This window comes from Fragaria vesca, linkage group LG5, assembly GCF_000184155.1.
Source record: "Fragaria vesca subsp. vesca linkage group LG5, FraVesHawaii_1.0, whole genome shotgun sequence".
Taxonomy (NCBI): Eukaryota; Viridiplantae; Streptophyta; class Magnoliopsida; order Rosales; family Rosaceae; genus Fragaria; species Fragaria vesca.
The window spans coordinates 17,558,359-17,575,999 of NC_020495.1; the positions used below are offsets into that span (position 1 = coordinate 17,558,359).

Here is a 17,641-nt window from a genome sequence, read left to right on the forward strand (position 1 = left end):
AAACTATTATCCCTAGCTAGAAAAGCTACTACCACAGACTAGAAAAGCTACTACCACCGACTATAAAAGCTACTACCGCCAGTATAAAAAGCTACTATCCCGAACTACAAAAGCTACTATCCCTAGCTAGAAAAGCTACTACCACCGACTACAAAAGCTACTACCACCAGCAAGAAAAGCTACTACTGCCAGCAACAAAAGCTACTACCATCGAATAGAAAAGCTACTACCACCGACTACAAAGCTACTACCACCAGCAAGAAAAACTACTACTGCCAGCAAGAAAAACTACTACCACCAGCAACAAAAGCTACTCCATTAACTAGAAAAGTTACTATCCCTAACTACAAAAGCTACTACCATACATAATAAAATCTACTACTACCAAGTAATACAAAATATACTATTACAGTGTCAAAAATATACTACTACTGTGTTGGAAATATACTATCATAACCATAACCAGTCAATTGTGAGCTTGTTGAGCGTTGAGCATGTCAAGAGGACGGTTCCATTCTCGGTAGAGCCTTCGTTTCCCGACGTTGTCGATGCCAGCAACGACGGGTTTATCTAGATCGGATTTAGAGGTGAAGGCGCTAGATGGTTGAGCGGATCAAATCAGAAGGCGTCATCGTCGATCCGGAGGCTTCGTCGTTGGGCCGGCGACGTCGAGGTCGAATCAGAACACGTCAAGGTCAAATCAGAAGAGGCCGAGGTTGAGGCCGAATTAGAAGTCTGGATTGGATCTAGAGGTGAAGGCGCTAGATGGTTGAGCGGATCAAATCAGAAGGCGTCATCGTCGATCCGGAGGCTTCGTCGTTGGGCCGGCGACGTCGAGGTCGAATCAGAAGAGGCCGAGGTTGAGGCCGAATTAGAAGTCGTCGTTGATGGAATTAGACGCAGTCGAGGCGTCAACGTTAAGCTGGCAGCGTCGAGGTCGAGGCGTCATCTTTGGCTGGCAGCGTCGAGGTTGAGGTCGAGGCGTCGTCATCGTCGTCGGAGTAGCAGATCGGCGCCGAGCTATCATCGTCGAGTCAGTGTTGGCTTGAGACGCCGCCATGGCTGGAGATTCAAGATCGGAGAAGAGAGGGAGAAGGAAGACGATGAGCCAGAGAGAGAGAGAGAGAGAGGAAAGTGAAGGATTCGTGTGAGAGAATGGATTTGTAGGGAATGAGGGTATTTTAGGAACATCATAAAAGTAAAATAACAGGTTTAGGCTTAAAAGTGGACTTATATGGGTAAAAATATTAAGGTGGACTTATGCTACAAAAAATGTTGAGAAAATGACTTAAGTGAAATTTTCTATTGTAAAAATCATGGTAATGGACACATACTAATACAAAACCCAACCAGCCCGAATATTAGTGGGCTTACCAAACTACAAAAGCATTAGACCCGCTGAGCCTCATATACCTACCAAAACCCTAATCGGTGCTGCAAAAGCTCTCGTTGTTTCTGGGTTCGGCGGGACAAGAAGGAAGAAGAGATTCAAGCATGGTGGCCGTGAAGAAAACGAAGAAGACCCATGAGTCTATCAACAACAGGCTCGCTCTGGTGATGAAGAGTGGCAAGTACACTCTGGGTTACAAGACCGTCATCGACACACTCCGTAGCTCCAAAGGTATTAATTAATTTTATTCCCAAAGTTTTAATCTTTCTCATTTATGCGATTTGGGTTTTGATTTTTGTGATGTGGGTTAATTGCAGGGAAGCTCATTATCATCTCCAACAATTGCCCTCCTCTGAGGAAGTCCGAGATCGAGTACTACGCCATGCTTGCCAAGGTTGGAGTTCATCACTACAATGGAAGTAAGTGCTCTATTATTGTTGGTCTACATCTGATTTTCTCTTTGCTGTTTGTGCATTTTATTTTGAGAGGTGTTGATAAATAGATTACTAGTTCGTCTTTACTTAAGGTATTGTGATTTGGAAGGATGTATTTTAGTTGAATTTTAATGGTGGATCACAACCGAAATGCTGACTAGTCTATAGACTGACTTACTAGCTCAATAATGAACTGTTGTCAATGGGTCAGACACTTGTTCTCTACTCTCATTAGCCTCTTCCCAACTTGATACACTGCAAGTGTTATGGATGCATAATCCCCAAACTAACAGTGTATGGAGAATTTGTTTTGCTGTGTTGGTTTAACAATGATGCATTTGTTATAATTGTTATTCATTGGATGTTACATTTGTCCTGCATCTTTCTGTCCGTACTTAGTCCTCCGAAACCTACAAAGTCTTGTTCTTGTTTGGGTTCATTATCCTCTTCAGCGTGAATTAGTTCTCTGCATAATTGTTTAGATGTAGTCTTCTTTGCTTGCTTCTACTATGTGGTACTCTTAGGTTTAGCTTCTCCAGCATTGTAGCTTATTGATTCTAATAGGCATGATACTCACTTTGGTATCTTGCAAGTTCTAGTAGAGGAGAGCTTCTATTACTGTTCTTTTGTATAGGATGCTCTAGTTATGTGACCGTGTATATTTTGATGACACAATGAAGATTCATATATGTTGCAGCAAGATTACTTTTATACATGGTCATTCTTATTAAGTTTGTTGATTGCTGTACTTATGCTTTTCTTCTCATTGTCAAATGTTGTGATTTCAGATAATGTTGACCTGGGTACAGCATGTGGCAAATATTTCCGGGTGTCATGCCTTAGCATTATTGATCCAGGTACATTTAATCTTTTGTTCTTGTTTAGATCCTATTGTGTCTGACCTCATTCATATGAACTGATTTGGCTGACTTAGCAACCGGTTTTTATAATGGTCAGGTGATTCGGATATTATCAAGACACTGCCTGGTGATCAGTGAGGGACTGTTGGACGCTGCCTCATTTTTCGAAGTTTTATGTTTTAGGCTTGTTTGTGATCTATCACCAATTATGTAATGCCTCACTTTTGTTTGAAGATATTGTTCACAGTTCTGTAAGTGGTGACTTGATGAGACTTGATCATGCTGTTAAGCTGATCATTTTTAAGTTGATTAATTGGGTACTCATATTTGCACTGTGTCAGCCTTCTTTTATTGCCATTGCTTCATTTACCAGCAAAAACCATCATAAAGTGGCTTTAAGCTGTAGACAGCTTGCTAATCATCTCACTTTCTTGACTTTCTATTTGCCTCCTTTTTGTGAGCTCTGAATCTTTTGATTCAACCTAAAATATCCCAACATATGTACTGGAAATGCTTAGACTGAAAACTGAAAACAGTGACTGTTTGAGTAGCGCCATAGTTCGGCGGAATAGCCATTTTGGAAAGAATTTGGTTTCTCTATTTGGATTTATGTTGCTTGGATTTGTTTGGATGACTTCTAACTATTGGATTGAGTACAATTTAAGGCCACCATGTCGTTCTTACGTCATTATTATCCCATCTAATGGTTATAAAACATCTAAGTAAATCTAAGTAACTTAAATCTAAGTAGAGAATCCGGATCATTTTGGGAAATGCTAACAACCTGATATTTCCACGGCTATTCATTTTGGACTACTAAAATCTCAGCCAGCCATTGCTCATTTTCTCCTAAACCAAGCAAAAAAGGGTTCAAGAAAACAGGGCTTCTCTCCAATGATTGAGTTGTACGGACACAGACATGGCGACACGACACGACACGGCGACACAGCAAAACTCAAAAACTGAGTTTCCGACACGGCTTGGATACGGCAAACAAAATTATATATTTATGTATTTTTAATAAATAAAAAATATACTAAAATATGAATTAAGTTCATTACATTACAAATAAATTTCTAAATTCAATCTATTTCATAACCATAAGAAATAAGTCAAGTGCATAACTAATAACATTAAAAGCAGCAGACCTTTAGCACCTAAAACATAACATTAAAGAAAAACAAACTTGAGCAGTAGCTTGTTTTTAAACAGGGCAATCTCTAGCACAGTAGCACCTAATAGATAAGAAGATGAACTAATATAATTATCATATCCATAATTCATCCAAACCTGTTATTCCATAATTGATCTAACATAAAATGAACAGAAAATTTACCTTTCTTTTTTTTTTTTTTTTTTATGTCTGAAACGCTGACATGGCGTGTCGCAATGCCGTGTCGGGTCCCGTAAACGTGTTTGAGATGTGTCTGAAAAGTCAACTTTTTCGGACACGCACACGTATTTTGCCGTGTTGGGCGCCGTGTCGGCGTGTCAGACACTCCGACACTCTAGAGTGTGAAGTGTCCTTGCAACATAGCTCATGAGTCATGATTGAGTACCTTAATATATAAGGACTCAAAGAGGATTTTCAAGTCAACCATTGGATGAGTCTGCGAACTTTTTAAACATTAATGTCTAACTCATTCTAATGGTTGAATTTGAAATTGCTGAACTATTAGGCATGTTTTTGGCAAAATCATGAAATCTTCCCAAGCATTGTTGTAAGACCTCAATATTCTGTTCTTTCATTTCAACCACTGCGTAAGTTGAAGATGCAACCCTACAGCACCAGTGCTCTTCTTAATTCCTGAAACAATATCTTCATTGAAATACATCTTCCCCATGCACTGAGAGTGGTCTATCAGAAAGCCGTTCGCAAACTTTCAAAGCCACAATAGATTGGCACACGACTAGCGTTCATGATTGGGCGCAAGACTAGATTGGCATACTTTCTCTGTGTTGCTACCTAAAGTACTAGATGAAGTGCACTTGATTTGTTCACATCCTACCAAATATTGTGAATTTGTGAAGAACAATATTCTGCTCACTTCTCTTTTTGCAAATCACAAGGACTTGAAGACAAAGATTGAAATTGGTGAGGAAACAACCAACTCTTACCAAGTAATAACGCAATTCATTACAATAAATCCAGGGATGCTCGCAAGAATGCATACCCAATACACACAGAAATAGTCTCAGTCTCCTAAAAAAGCATGCATCACTACATCTGATCATCAGTTGTACACGAGACATGTAAAGATCTCAAAAAGCTATCCCTACACAGACCGACTTCCATAGAAGCCATGATTTGAATACTAAATAATCAATAATTCGGAGATTCTTGCAAATTAACAAGACACCAGTACATGCCAGTACGTTTTAACTGCCTACATGTCATTACAAGAGAAATTTCGTGGTGTATACATCGAAGTCTTTAGACGATGACAATAAAGGTTCCTGCATATATGAGGATTCCACAGTAGTAATTAAATATATACTTTCTTTGGTTGCATGCAGTTAATAATATTTTTGACAACAAAACATTAATAGAAACAAGATGCTGAAACTGACCTGAATGATTTTGTGTCGGAAAACTTTTCTCAAGATTCTGGAGTTGAGGCATCTTTCCCCATTAATCCTTTGAATTTGATCAAGCATGGAGTCGAGCAGATTCCCATACGTTATTCCACTCTCAGAGTGTTTCTTAATAGTTTCAATAAGAATGTATGTCATGGCTCCATTCATTACATTTCGGTTAAAAGCCTGCAGATTTCATGGCATATATATTTATTCAAAACAAAATGCTTAGCCAGCTCCATTTTGATTAAGCAGCGTAAGATTTAAAAGTAACTTGCAGTTGCTTAATTATATACCTACTTGATCTGCCTTTTATTTAGATACTTTTTACCTCAGTTTTTTTTTTGGTCAAGACTTTTAACCTCAGTTGCTCGAGGGAATTTATGTTGTATTTTGCTTTTCTCCTTGAAAAAAGAAAATGGAAAAAGAAGAATAAATAGCAACTAAGTAAGTTGCATACGTACAGTTGTATCGGCGGCCATTTTATCGTCTTCGCAGGCACTGAGACAGATTGCCAACCCTCCACTAGTACTTTTCATAGCACGAGAAGGAGGACTGTTATCCTTCCACTTGTTCCTGCAACAATTTTAACATTAATGATTTAGATCAATCAGTTTATATCCTAGTACGTATTGGTAACCAACGTACAGTTTGTAGAAGAGATCGACTCACTCTCTGTGGTCGTAGACGTAGAGTAGATCAAGAATCGTTCCACTATGACAAGCATCAACGATAGCATGAAGTGTGACACCCTTCTTGAGTGGGTGAACGATGGTTGAATTGATATCATTGTCAAGAATCATGCCCTCTTCCATGAAATCAAGAGGGCAAATAGTCTCGTCGAAACCATCAATCTCGTCGTCTTTGAAATCGGGCTGCCGTAGCCCGTGTCCTGAGAAGTAGAACACCAACGAATCTCCCGCCTGGCACCCCTCCACAAGCCATTTCAGGGATTTCTCGATGTTCTTCTTTGTCGGAATCAGATTTTTATCTAATTGCTCATCTTCTTCTGCATGTATACATGCATCCACCATTTTACGTCTAATTAATTAATTAATACTTCCCATAACAACACTCAAAAAGTCCTAATTTGAAGTCAAAACTTTTGTAATATTTTGTTTATACATAAATTGCGATCGATATAGTTGAATATGCAACCTCATAAGATGAGATGCATGTATTATCCTAAAGATGGTTCGCCTAGCATTACTTATATTATAAGAGACTATAATACGAGATAATTATTCCCTTTTCTGCATGCCCACATATATGTTCTATACAGCTGCTATCTCCTTTGTTTCTTTTCTACTTTATAAATGATAAGATTATATGCTACTTTAAAAAAAAAATAACAATAAAAATAAAATTATATGCTCTTTTCATCTATCCATTAAAGAATAATTTATACGTACGCCTGGTTTTTTTAGTCTTAAATTCAGAGTAGATATGTACGTACGTCCAATAGTATATATATACACGAACCTGAGAGTACGCGTATGCATTTGGATGGAAAATGAAAGGTTTTGATCAACAAGTCTTTCATGTTGTTGACATCATTCTGAGTTCCTTTGAGCTTGTACTTGCGCGACTTGTATGTCACCCCGCAAAGAACTGCGCGCTTTCTGCCGCAGCTTTTTATTAAGCTGGTTGTTGATGTTGATGTTGACCAGGAGGAGGATGATGGTGATGGTGATGACAATGGCGATGACAATGACGGTGATGGGGATTTAGAGTTCCTGGACGACGAAGATGATGGTGATGGTCCCTTCATATGCGAAATCCAGCTGGAAGCACGCCTCCGATGGCTATGCTGCTGCTGCTGCTGACCCTCATCGTGGTGCTGTGCAAGAGCTGGCTTGGTCGTCTCAATCATCAGAGTAACGTAACCACAGCAGGAGCAGCGATATTGAGCAACACCGGACGTTAGACGAGGAATCCTAGTGTTGCATTTACTACAACTAATCATCGTTGATGTGCTTCCCCTAATGGATCGCCACTCCATATCAAGCTTGAAGGTCTACAACTTATACATATATAGGACATAAGGGGATTCTTTGGAAGAGAGATGAGGGATGTGGCACCTGGGAATCTCTTTCACTTTAGCTTTCTTTGTTTAAACTAATGAGCGTTCGTAGTGAAACGATCTTAAAACTGCAGAGACTAGAGAGGTCCTTACATATATGCATGTATGTAACTTTTTCATTAGAGACAATATTCGACTGGCTGCCTAGCTCAAGCTAGTCCGTTATTTTGATGGAAAATATTTAAAAGGCATATTGCATATTTGGACTTTAATTTCGATTCGATGCCCATGAAGAATTAATGCTTGATGAGACAGCTACCTGGATCCTCTTTGTTAGCCCGGTATGCATGCCGAGGTATGAAAGGGAACCAGCCGTTGCCGAGGAAGCAAGTCGGAGACTCCCTACCTTTGGGACGCTTTTCCGAGCAGGGTGAGGTGAACCAGTTCCGGCACGTCACTTCGGGGATGTTTGCAGCTGATGCTGAAGCTGAAATATATGATCTTTTCTATGGTTATGCCGTAAGAGAAGGCCATAAGAGAAGATTGCCCGATGCGTTACACACACTTCTTTATTACGCAATAATATACAATATATTATCTCAGTTTTAAGGCGAAGAATAACAATATCAACGATAGCTTAGATGAGAGGCTGATATGTATATTCCCAATGTTATACTCGAGTTTTCTTATGACGCCGTTTCTGATCGCCCGACCTATGGGTGGCATGGTGCTTATTGAGTATACTTGTTTCTTTGTTATCTTCAGAAGAATCCGTCACGTCATCCGAGCTATTTGAGCGTCTCCTATAGCCTGATTTGCTGCTACCTCTTGATCTTTTTCCATTGTCACGTTCACCATTGCTCTTTGCAGATAGTCTCCTGGACGTTTGGTGTTTCGAGCTGGTCACCTCTCCAGCTTCATAACGATGTTCCACCTTGCCAACTTTATCATCACAGTACAATTTAGAAACAAAGTCGCTCGATTGATGGCTTTCCGAGTTTCCTGCCTTTACTTCAGAGTTATGTTCAGGTTCCCAGCGATCCTGTTTGTCAATATTATCATATGATTTCGAAATTTTAACAGGAGAGTCTGCTTCCTTTGTGTTTAAACTCAAATGGCCCCTAGCGTGTTTCACATCTTGCGCTGCGGCTCGATTACCATCCGCCACTTTATCCCAGTGTTTTGATTGTTTGTTAGCATGACCAGTGTCTTTTTCTGCATCTTTGTCCAACAACTCTTCACTCAATTCAGCAGTGGAAGACCAGCCGGAACTTTCTCGTTCTTTTGAGCCTTTAGAAGAATTGCCAATATGCACTAAGCTTTTCCTTATCGCATGGTGCTCTTCACCTCTCCTGATGCTGTCTGACCACTCGCCATCTGAATCTTGAGCTTTACACTTCTGGTCTTTGTGATCATATCCCACTTTTCTCTTGTGTCCTGAACTTCTCCTGCTGTCATGGTATGACTCTCTGTCTTTGTCTCTAGTTGACCGATCTCCAACTTCATGAACTTTTTTCTCACAATCACCATAATCATGACGCACCCCTGCTTTTCCTTGTTGGCTTGAGCTTTTCCTGGTGCTACAGTGCTCTGTTAGTCTGTTTAGTCTGTTCCGTCCCCTCTCCAATAAATGCTCATCAGATTCAGTTTCAGAGGTTTTGTTCGTCTGATCCCTGTTTTCTTGTCTTGAGCTTTTCCGTTTGTGACCATGGTATATATCTCTGTCCATATCTCCATCCGTATCCAAGAATTCTCCATCCGATTCAATATAATACTTTCTATTCTTCCTGTGATTATAGTCCTTCAAGTAAGTGTTCTCTTCACCTGAAGGTCTCTGGTGGCCGGTGCCTTTCGGAGCATAATATTCATTATCGTATCTTCCACCAGAACCAGTATAACTTGAGTAACTCCTGTCCCTAGAACTGGATCTCTGAACAACATACCTGCCACGAGATGGAACCTCTGAGAACCTATAGCAAGAGGAATAAATACAAGCTAAAGCAGATAAAAACACTCCCCAACTGATACAGCACCAGCATTATAGAAGTGTTCATATAAATAACTTGAAGCAAGCAAGCTATTGTTTGTTCATCATACCTAAAAAGCCTTTTTGGCGTTAAGCTGGCCAGCTGGTAGTATATGGGCCAACTATTGTTTGTACTCTAATGACTATATAAACTTGATTTCACACACACTAGACTACCCAGTCAGTAAAAATGTTAAAAGTAAATCGTACCTCCGCGAATCCGTCATTGACATTCTAGTGTTCTTCATCTGTCCAGTGTTATCCTCCATTATCTGTTTCTGATATGCATCAGAATAACCAAATAACGCAACCATCTTTTCCACCCAATATTTTGGGGGTGGTCTATCACTATCAGCCCATTCATAGTCTCCACCAGGATTGCGGAAACAGTGGATAAAATTGCATGCCGAACCACGGGAACATGTCTGCAAGATGTAACAGGAAAGATTATCCACAGGATAGTGGTGAGGAATGACAGATGATATATCAATAATGTTCAGAAACAAGTCCTGTATTTATTCAATCTAACAAGCACAAACAAATTTAACAGAAAAAGAGTAACATGAAAGGGACCAGAAGTACCTTGTACCTCGACTTCACATATTCCCCACATATGGCAACCTTCCATCTCGTCACATTGATGAAGTCACAACTTATCTGTCAAATAACATAACCGGATCAGTTAAGCTTAGCCAAATCCCATTACAGAACCTTAATTACTTAAAGAAAATCAGACAACCCTTCAAAAAAGAAGAAGCAGACAAGACACAGTATTCTGTTACATATGCACAAACACAATATTCTGTTATATACACACAACCTGACAGCATAGTGCTAGAAATACAAATTGATTGAATTTCAAATAATATCAAATATGAATCAAACCGTTTCATATATGTCAATTTGTAGGTACTGAAGATAGATCCTGGAACATCCTCACTTGACCCAGCCAGGAATATGGTTGCCACCGTTGCACGTTTTATGGATAAAGCTGCACCAGCCAGCCTGATCTAATCTTAAAAGTTGGCATATAGCATTGTACCATGTCCTCTAGCAAAGCTGAGCACTTAGAAACAATGGGGGGTACTTCAGTGCTTTCAATTGTTTTATGCAACCATCTTATCTTCAGGTAAACCATACTGTTAACTACAGACTTGTGAAAATATCTTGAAACTCAAGGGCTGCTGTTGCAATTAAACCCTTGCAATCCCAATAACTAAGTAGTCACTTATAACATTGGCGCATAGATTCTTCAATAGGTGAAAAAGAAAACCAATCCAAAATGTAGAACACATGATACAGCCACCATAACTAAGTAGTCACTTAAGGGCTGCTGTTGCAATTAAACCCTTGCAATCCCAATAACTAAGTAGTCACTTATAACATTGGCGCATAGATTCTTCAATAGGAGAAAAAGAAAACCAATCCAAAATGTAGAACACAGGAGGATGAACACTTGCGATGTTCTTCAAAGGAGAAGACCAGGTTGTTGTTTTTCCCCTCATTGGTGCATTTTGTGCAAAGCTCAAGGGGAAAGTGTTGATCATGTCTTTGTGCATTGTGAAGTTGTTAACTTCTTATGGAAACTATTTTGGGAGGACAGCTCCATCAGAGAGGAATGATCTGTTCAAAGAAAATCTTTCAGCTTTTGGAAAATGGAATAAAGCCAGAATTCTTTGGGGTTGTGGGGTGCTAGTGGTAGTCTGGGTGGTCTGGATGGAAGGAAATAGAAGAATATTTGAAACCTATAGTGGGGTAGAGAGGGAAGACCTGTGGGAGAGAATCAAGATCTGGGCATCTTTATGGGCTTATAATTCTAAGGAATTTAAGGATTATAGTCTTAAGGATTAGTTTTGGTTCTTAAAGTTGATCTGCTATGCCTTTAGCCGTAGCATCTCTCTTCTCTTTTAAGCGGACTCCTTGTCCGCCACCTTGTTCTTTGTTTTTTATCTTGATAAAAAGCTGTTTCTTTTCTTAGAACAAAAGGAGGATACAAATCTCCTTCCATGCTTGCTGGTATGAGGGCGTCTGCTCTGTCCTGAACAAGATTCATACTGAATCCTCCTTTCTAAAAAACTGATAACAGAATTCCCCCAAGCAATCTATAAACCTGAGGAAAGACGCTTCCTTGTGTCTCTAAATCAGAAAATAAACCATTCTTAAGGTTTTTGACAGGCAAATGATGTCCCCATTCCATGGTCTTGATGAGGACATCACAGTCAAACTTTTTAAGGTTTATGAGCGAAAGAAATGGAAAAAGAGAGCACCTTATCATTCCTTTCCCATATGGCCTGATTAATTGATCTCGGTATAATATCTGCAGCTTGGAGGGAAAGCTAAGTCTAATGCTAAGAAGTCTCTAAGCTTCTTACAAATTTCTGCCTTGTGTCTTTTCAGATTTCCTTATCAGTTTAAAAGTTTTAAGATTTCTTTTATTAGATCTTTTATGTTTCAGATTTAGAAATTTAAGAGCCCTAATGAGTCTTTAATGCCGCTAGTTAATGTTAGTGATCTGCGCATGTATAAATAAGTGTAAGGGACTAATGCCCAAGTATGTTATGTTATATGATCAAATTATCATAGTGTTTCTGAGAAAAAGTGTTCTGTGTGAGTTTAAAGCCCTAAGCTTTAGAGTTTGTCGATCCTGGAATCTCCTGGTACTCAGTAAAACCCATAGTACAAACAACCTTGAGATCTAGAATTCCAAAAAATGGCAACTTCCACAATAGCAACCTAATATTCAGCCAAGTATGCGCTGTATGGAAGGAAAACAAAGATGCATATAGCAAATAGCTTAGACATAGGGGCTTCCTTTCAAAATCTCAATACCAAAAAAGACCAGCGTTACGATGCAACTAAGAACAGAAACTCTGACCAAACTGACTGAAACAGCCCACCTCATTGAAAATAACCACAACCATGTGGGAAGGAGATGGGACATCATTGATTAAGATGATAGTCAGCTATCACTAGAGAAGTACACAGATAGGTTTTGAACATTTGTTGTAGGTATTTCTTCACTAAAACCATCAACAGATCACCTATATGCGAAACGCAGAATTTGGTCTTATGTTCATTAATCACAGCCCCATAAGCATTATTTTTAATTTTATTATATTTTAATTATTTTGAGTATTCGTAAAGTCTAGGGCGTTACTCAGTACCAAAAGAAATGTAATACCTGCTTCCCAGCAAAGTAGCGACCATTGATAGATTGATGTGCAACCAGTGCTGACTCCAGTGCACTGTACTGTATGTACACATTTCCCCGCAAGTGGGATGCACCATTTATGCACACCTGAGATAGACATGAGCAGGTAAGGAATCTTCCTAAGCTGTGGGATGTCTAAATGACACCTTGGCAGCCTATGATTGAAAAGAGGTTGGTGGGGATACAAAGGTGATCCAAACAAAAGAAAGCTGTCAGGAACCTTGAAATTTATAATTTCTCCAAACTTCAAGAACTCTGTATGAACATCCTCGTAAAATTCTTCATAACAGCGCTCAATTTCTTCATCAGTGTACTGAAAAGAGAGAAACAATATATTATACTGATTTTATCATATGTACACAGGTTAGCCATACATCCGCCATCAACACAGACATCAAGGAATTAACCGGTCATGTCTACTCACATAAAGAATGACTTCAAGTTTAATTTTTTCTTTTTTGAAAAGTATTTCAACTTTGCAATGTGAAAAGATGTAAGTGAAACTCAAATTCACTTACTAAAGTATATCTATTAAACAAAGTAGAAATAAATTCATTCATACCCCAGATTTAAAGAACCACAAGGGACAAAGCTAGAGTTCCCTTCATCCCTTATGGTTCTAAATGCCATCACATGTCAGCTTAAAAATACAATTTTAAAGGTAAAAGATATACAGCTAACTTGATATGCATTATCATGGAAGTAACTGGAACCAATAGGTACAGTGAATACAAAGCTGATAAAATCCACAGTCACATAAAAAAATATTTGCCACATGCACTAAAGAAAAGACTTATCAACTCCCGACTTTTGACAAATATTAAAGACCTTAACTTTCAGTGAACTTACAAACCAATTCGACAAAATGCAGACTCCACTAACACTCTACGAACTAAAGTAGCTTATCCAAACCATGGCATAATTTGCGGTTGATCCACACATTCAGACTCAACTATATAAGTTTAGAAATATAATTTTAGAAACTTATACACAAGATAACTGATTCCAGTTCTTATAATGGTTAAATACAACTTCATGTGATATAAAGTATTAACAAGCTAATTTTCTCAATCTGACATGGAAACAAAACCGTAATATCTCGGTAATAACCAGATGAATTGGTTATAGACATGCATAAGAACTCAATGAGACCTACCCCCTCCTTCCTTACTTGATTTGAGGAGGATCAAGTTGAGTTATTAATAATCATATAAAAAAAAAAATTGTATAAATGTATAAAAAAAAAAAATCCACATTTTCTTATGATTGATATCTTGATTCAGATAAAAGAGGTTTTCTGCATCCTTTAAGATAGTGTCTTGATCTTTTGAATTCATTTTCCATTTTCATCCAGCATCACTAAAGTAAAGGAAGAGCTAATTGCAGTCACGTACTTCTTAAAGTTGCCGCCAACATTCCAAACTGTGGGATGTCAGAATCGGTATCAGTTAGACAGCTCACATAACCCCAGAACAGATATTTTGCCCACCGACTAGTAGTAGTTAAGGAGCAAAACTTGTAATACAGTAAACTCATACACTTATGAAACAATTGAAAACTCAAACAGAAACAAAACTCGAATACAAATACTCAATTGGAAGTAGTATATAATATCTTAATGACAAACAAACGATCAGGGTAAGAACTATATAATCAATTTTACACTACAGCTTTATTGTACATCAGCTCCTTCTAATTGATGAAACTTAATGTTATAAAAAAAAAAAATCCTTCAATCAACTATTTTTCAAATCAATAATATCCTTCAAAATTAGAATTCTTGAGCTGTACAAGATAGGATTGTATGTGTTTTGTTTTTTTTAAGCGACGGCTCGTATTGAAAAATTCAAGATAAGCATGGTATAAGAAGGTGGCCAAGGTATAATCTAGTCACATACTGTACAATAGCAGAAACATGAACATGCATACATACATAATACATGTGTGTGTAGGGAACCCTTCTAATGAAGACCACCTTAATGCGGACTAGTTGAGGACTTTCTAATCAATGGTTTGGGAGACCCACTTAAGACAAAATAAAGATATAAACTAGGAAGTAAAGCTTACAAGGAAAATGGTAATAAGAGTAAGGAAACTAATCAATACACCAGAGCAAGTTTCAAGCTAGCAAGAAGAATACATATGCATGATATCATTAATTCAGTACAGCCAAGGCTGAAAACCTGAATCTCCACCAAATATATTGTTTAGGAAAGAATCTCCACCAAATTGAACTCATTGAATCTGACTGATCTAATCAAAGAAAAGAGTGCCAATCCTTGTATGAAAAGAAGGAAAACTGAACCAGGCTACCGTACTGAACTAAGACACAATGCGTGCAATCAAATACAGACCCAAAGCTTAAAACAACAAAAAGATAACATGTCATAAAGAATGATAAACCATTCCATGACTCTTCAATACATCAACAGGTTTAGTTAGATATGCCTCCTCATCAAAGTGCATTCAATGGGTAGTATATGTGTACATATATTTTAATACGAAATTCTATGAACAGCTTTCGGTCATTATGAAGTGACAGCAGACAAATAAGGAGATTCAATGAAAAGTGCTGAAGGTCTCCAAAATTATTTTCAGGATACAAGAATCAGAGGAAGGCATGGCAGCATTAACAGACCTCAAGCCCCTCATCATGCTCCCAAGTAAGGCCAGGACCATTGTACATGTTCTTGATAAGCAGTGTGGATGATTTATCAGGGTAGAAATGGACTCTGCTGCAATGTTGACCGAACCGACAAGCTCCAGTTTTCAAATGGAAAGGACAATGATCTTTATCCTGGCATGCATATAAGCTCAAAGATTATAGAGAATGACCCTTGGTAACAGCATCAAAAGAAGAAGAAGAAGGAAGGGAACCTGTTCAGTTCCAAAATGCGGTACTTGTGTCTGAATCAGCTGCTGCGCTGATAAAGACGAATTTTTGTGATCATCAATAGCTTGGGATTGTGGAGGGAGAGGATTTGATGTAGGTCGGTCAGAATCCTGTCAAGAAAATGACAACATCTGTCCTTAAGACTTGAAGGAAAAAGAGCAAGTTCCAAATTGATGGTGTTACACAACACACCTCCTCCTGCTGGACTTTGTTCCTCTTTGGAACCTTGACTCTTTTCTTCTTGATAGTAATTTCATTTCCCCTGTAAATGATTTCAGCAGGTCCCTCTTCTACATACTCCCAGTCATCATCGTCACCGTCTTCAATCTGCGACAAATATTAAAGTTATGCCTGTACAAATCATAACAAGACAACAAGCACCGGATCAAGAAAGACCTGTTGTTGTTCTTCTTCGAGAGCCTTAATTCGAAGTTCCTCTTGTTTTCGAATCTCCATGGCTTGAAGCCAAGCTCTCTCTCGGTCCTCAAAGATGAGACGGACAGCCTCGGACCTCTTGGCCTCCTCTTGCTCGATGAGGATAAGGTCTTGAGGATCTTCCTCTTCTTGTTCCTGGCGCTGTTTGAGAGCGATGTCCTTCCTGGCCTGCTTCCGCTTCATCTTCTTGATGCCCTTCCTCTTCTCCTTCCGGCTCATCGCTGCGGCCCTTTCCATTATTTCCCGACCTCTTTCATCACGGTCAAGGGTTTTAACTTCTATCGGGTTTTTTTATTTAATTATAAAACGTCAATCTGAGTGAGTTAAAAAAAATGGGTAAAAAACTCTCCGGGTAAAAATTCAATAAATCTCTTCCGGACGGGCCATAATCGGCGGCAAAGGTGGTGTAAAGTCCAGACTACTCAGTCGGCTCCGAACTTTTTTGAGGGGCTCGGGGTTTATGAATGAAGGGGGAACAGGTTGGTTGCACGCACAAGGCATCACCACGTCTCGAGATGTAAGAAACAAGGCTGCTTGGTAATTTGATTCCGGTTAGTCTGTATCTATTTCATTTTCAATATTTTTGATTTTGATGATTTTTGAGACGTACTACAAAAATATTAATTTGGGGCATTGATTTATAAAGACCCTTCTCTCACCGGTTATAGGTTAGTATTTGCCGGGTCTGTGTGCTTGAATTGAAGTTTATGTTTTGGGAATAACTTGCTCCGGTTTGAATTGTTTTGAATTTTATTGTAGATTTAACATTTAACTATCTATCAGGTGTATGTTTTAGCTCATCGATATATGTTACCGCAAACTCTCCAACACTACACCAAAGATGCAAAGTTTATTTCTTACCATATGTGCAGTGTAACCTTGTAATGCATGTTTCCTTTGATTCCCTACTCTGTGACAAACAAATAATGTATCCCTTCATGATAACTATAAATTTGTGTGAGAAGAAATTGCAAATGATTCTTACAAGTTACAAACAACTCTGTTAGTCCTTTGAAAATCTGCAATCCTATGTTGAGTACAAAGAAAGGTACAAATGAGAGGTGAGATATACATGAGAGTATTTCAAAAGTTTTCCTATTGTTTTCAGAAGATCGTATGGTTCCTTTATATGAAGTTTGAGTGTTTGATTGATTCATTCGCAGTGTGATGGTTTAGGGTTTAAGATTTCAAGTATACCTCTATGTTTTATGTATGAATTGGGGTTGCTACTTGCTAGTACGTACATAGAGGTATCGCAGCCTTTAGTTTCCTGGCTACTGTCGGGATCATGCATGAAAATAAACATTCCATACCAAATCTCTTGGTTATTTTCCTTTATTTTTATTTTTTAATTCAGGTATCTTTGGGGGAGTTCTTAATGACTTGTGGTTATGGGGTCTCCTTGATTTGTTTAGCTGTGTGTTAAGATACAACGGTTATTATTTGGATGATTTGCACTTAAAATAAGCTAGGTCAATGGAGAAGAGAAATATAAACACCAGGTGTGTTTAATGCTTTTAAGTCTTAAATGTGTTTAATTTTGCATGTAATTCTTACATTTTGGTTATTACTCAGGTAAAGGTTTTATTGTTATTCATTTCTTAATCTTTCTTTTGCTACGTTGAAGTTCAGATGCAAGACTTAGGCATAGTGTGATGATTATTGCTAGTTGCTATGGATGATAGTCTATGAGAGATACAATACCATTCTGTTCAGTTGCTTAGTTTGATGCGCAGGCTGTTAATTTTTTTTTCTTTTGTGTAAAAGTCCTTGCTCATTTACACTTCCTTTT

The 17,641-nt window shown here is 38.5% G+C and overlaps 3 protein-coding genes across 3 annotated transcripts; 1 reads left to right on the forward strand and 2 right to left on the reverse strand.

Moving 5' to 3' along the window:
- Positions 1-1,366: 1,366 nt before the first annotated feature.
- LOC101308382 (60S ribosomal protein L30-like) lies at positions 1,367-3,049 on the forward strand. The gene is made up of 4 exons (XM_004299961.1): positions 1,367-1,621; positions 1,708-1,809; positions 2,613-2,681; positions 2,782-3,049. Exons 1-4 carry the CDS (start codon positions 1,495-1,497, stop codon positions 2,820-2,822), a joined length of 339 nt encoding a protein of 112 aa, XP_004300009.1. The 5' UTR covers positions 1,367-1,494; the 3' UTR covers positions 2,823-3,049.
- Positions 3,050-5,017: 1,968 nt separating this feature from the next.
- On the reverse strand, positions 5,018-7,227 carry LOC101307701 (metacaspase-1-like). Its single transcript, XM_004301516.1, has 5 exons — positions 6,744-7,227; positions 5,934-6,270; positions 5,726-5,837; positions 5,256-5,447; positions 5,018-5,141 (listed from the first exon to the last, which is right to left on the reverse strand). The coding sequence occupies exons 1-5, from the start codon at positions 7,225-7,227 to the stop codon at positions 5,082-5,084; spliced, it is 1,185 nt and encodes a 394-aa protein (XP_004301564.1). The 3' UTR covers positions 5,018-5,081.
- A 608-nt stretch (positions 7,228-7,835) lies between these two features.
- Positions 7,836-16,081, reverse strand: LOC101308681. The gene is made up of 9 exons (XM_004299962.1): positions 15,811-16,081; positions 15,607-15,741; positions 15,399-15,524; positions 15,160-15,318; positions 12,742-12,834; positions 12,492-12,608; positions 9,893-9,967; positions 9,521-9,735; positions 7,836-9,227 (listed from the first exon to the last, which is right to left on the reverse strand). The coding sequence occupies exons 1-9, from the start codon at positions 16,066-16,068 to the stop codon at positions 7,955-7,957; spliced, it is 2,451 nt and encodes an 816-aa protein (XP_004300010.1). The 5' UTR covers positions 16,069-16,081; the 3' UTR covers positions 7,836-7,954.
- Between the last annotated feature and the right edge of the window lie 1,560 nt (positions 16,082-17,641).

Excerpts from the sequence above, each read along its gene's own strand:
- LOC101308681 (XM_004299962.1), bottom strand. The coding sequence starts at position 16,068 with ATGAGCCGGAAGGAGAAGAGGAAGGGCATCAAGAAGATGAAGCGGAAG. Across the intron at positions 15,525-15,606 it reads ACAAAGTCCAGCAGGAGGAG|GATTCTGACCGACCTACATC; the intron begins GTGTGTTGTGTA and ends TTTTCTTGACAG. Across the intron at positions 9,736-9,892 it reads ATGTGAAGTCGAGGTACAAG|ACATGTTCCCGTGGTTCGGC; the intron begins GTACTTCTGGTC and ends TACATCTTGCAG.
- LOC101308382 (XM_004299961.1), top strand. The coding sequence starts at position 1,495 with ATGGTGGCCGTGAAGAAAACGAAGAAGACCCATGAGTCTATCAACAAC. Across the intron at positions 1,810-2,612 it reads AGTTCATCACTACAATGGAA|ATAATGTTGACCTGGGTACA; the intron begins GTAAGTGCTCTA and ends TTGTGATTTCAG. Across the intron at positions 2,682-2,781 it reads CCTTAGCATTATTGATCCAG|GTGATTCGGATATTATCAAG; the intron begins GTACATTTAATC and ends TATAATGGTCAG.
- LOC101307701 (XM_004301516.1), bottom strand. The coding sequence starts at position 7,227 with ATGATTAGTTGTAGTAAATGCAACACTAGGATTCCTCGTCTAACGTCC. Across the intron at positions 6,271-6,743 it reads ATGCATACGCGTACTCTCAG|AAGAAGATGAGCAATTAGAT; the intron begins GTTCGTGTATAT and ends GTATACATGCAG. Across the intron at positions 5,838-5,933 it reads TACGTCTACGACCACAGAGA|GAACAAGTGGAAGGATAACA; the intron begins GTGAGTCGATCT and ends AAATTGTTGCAG.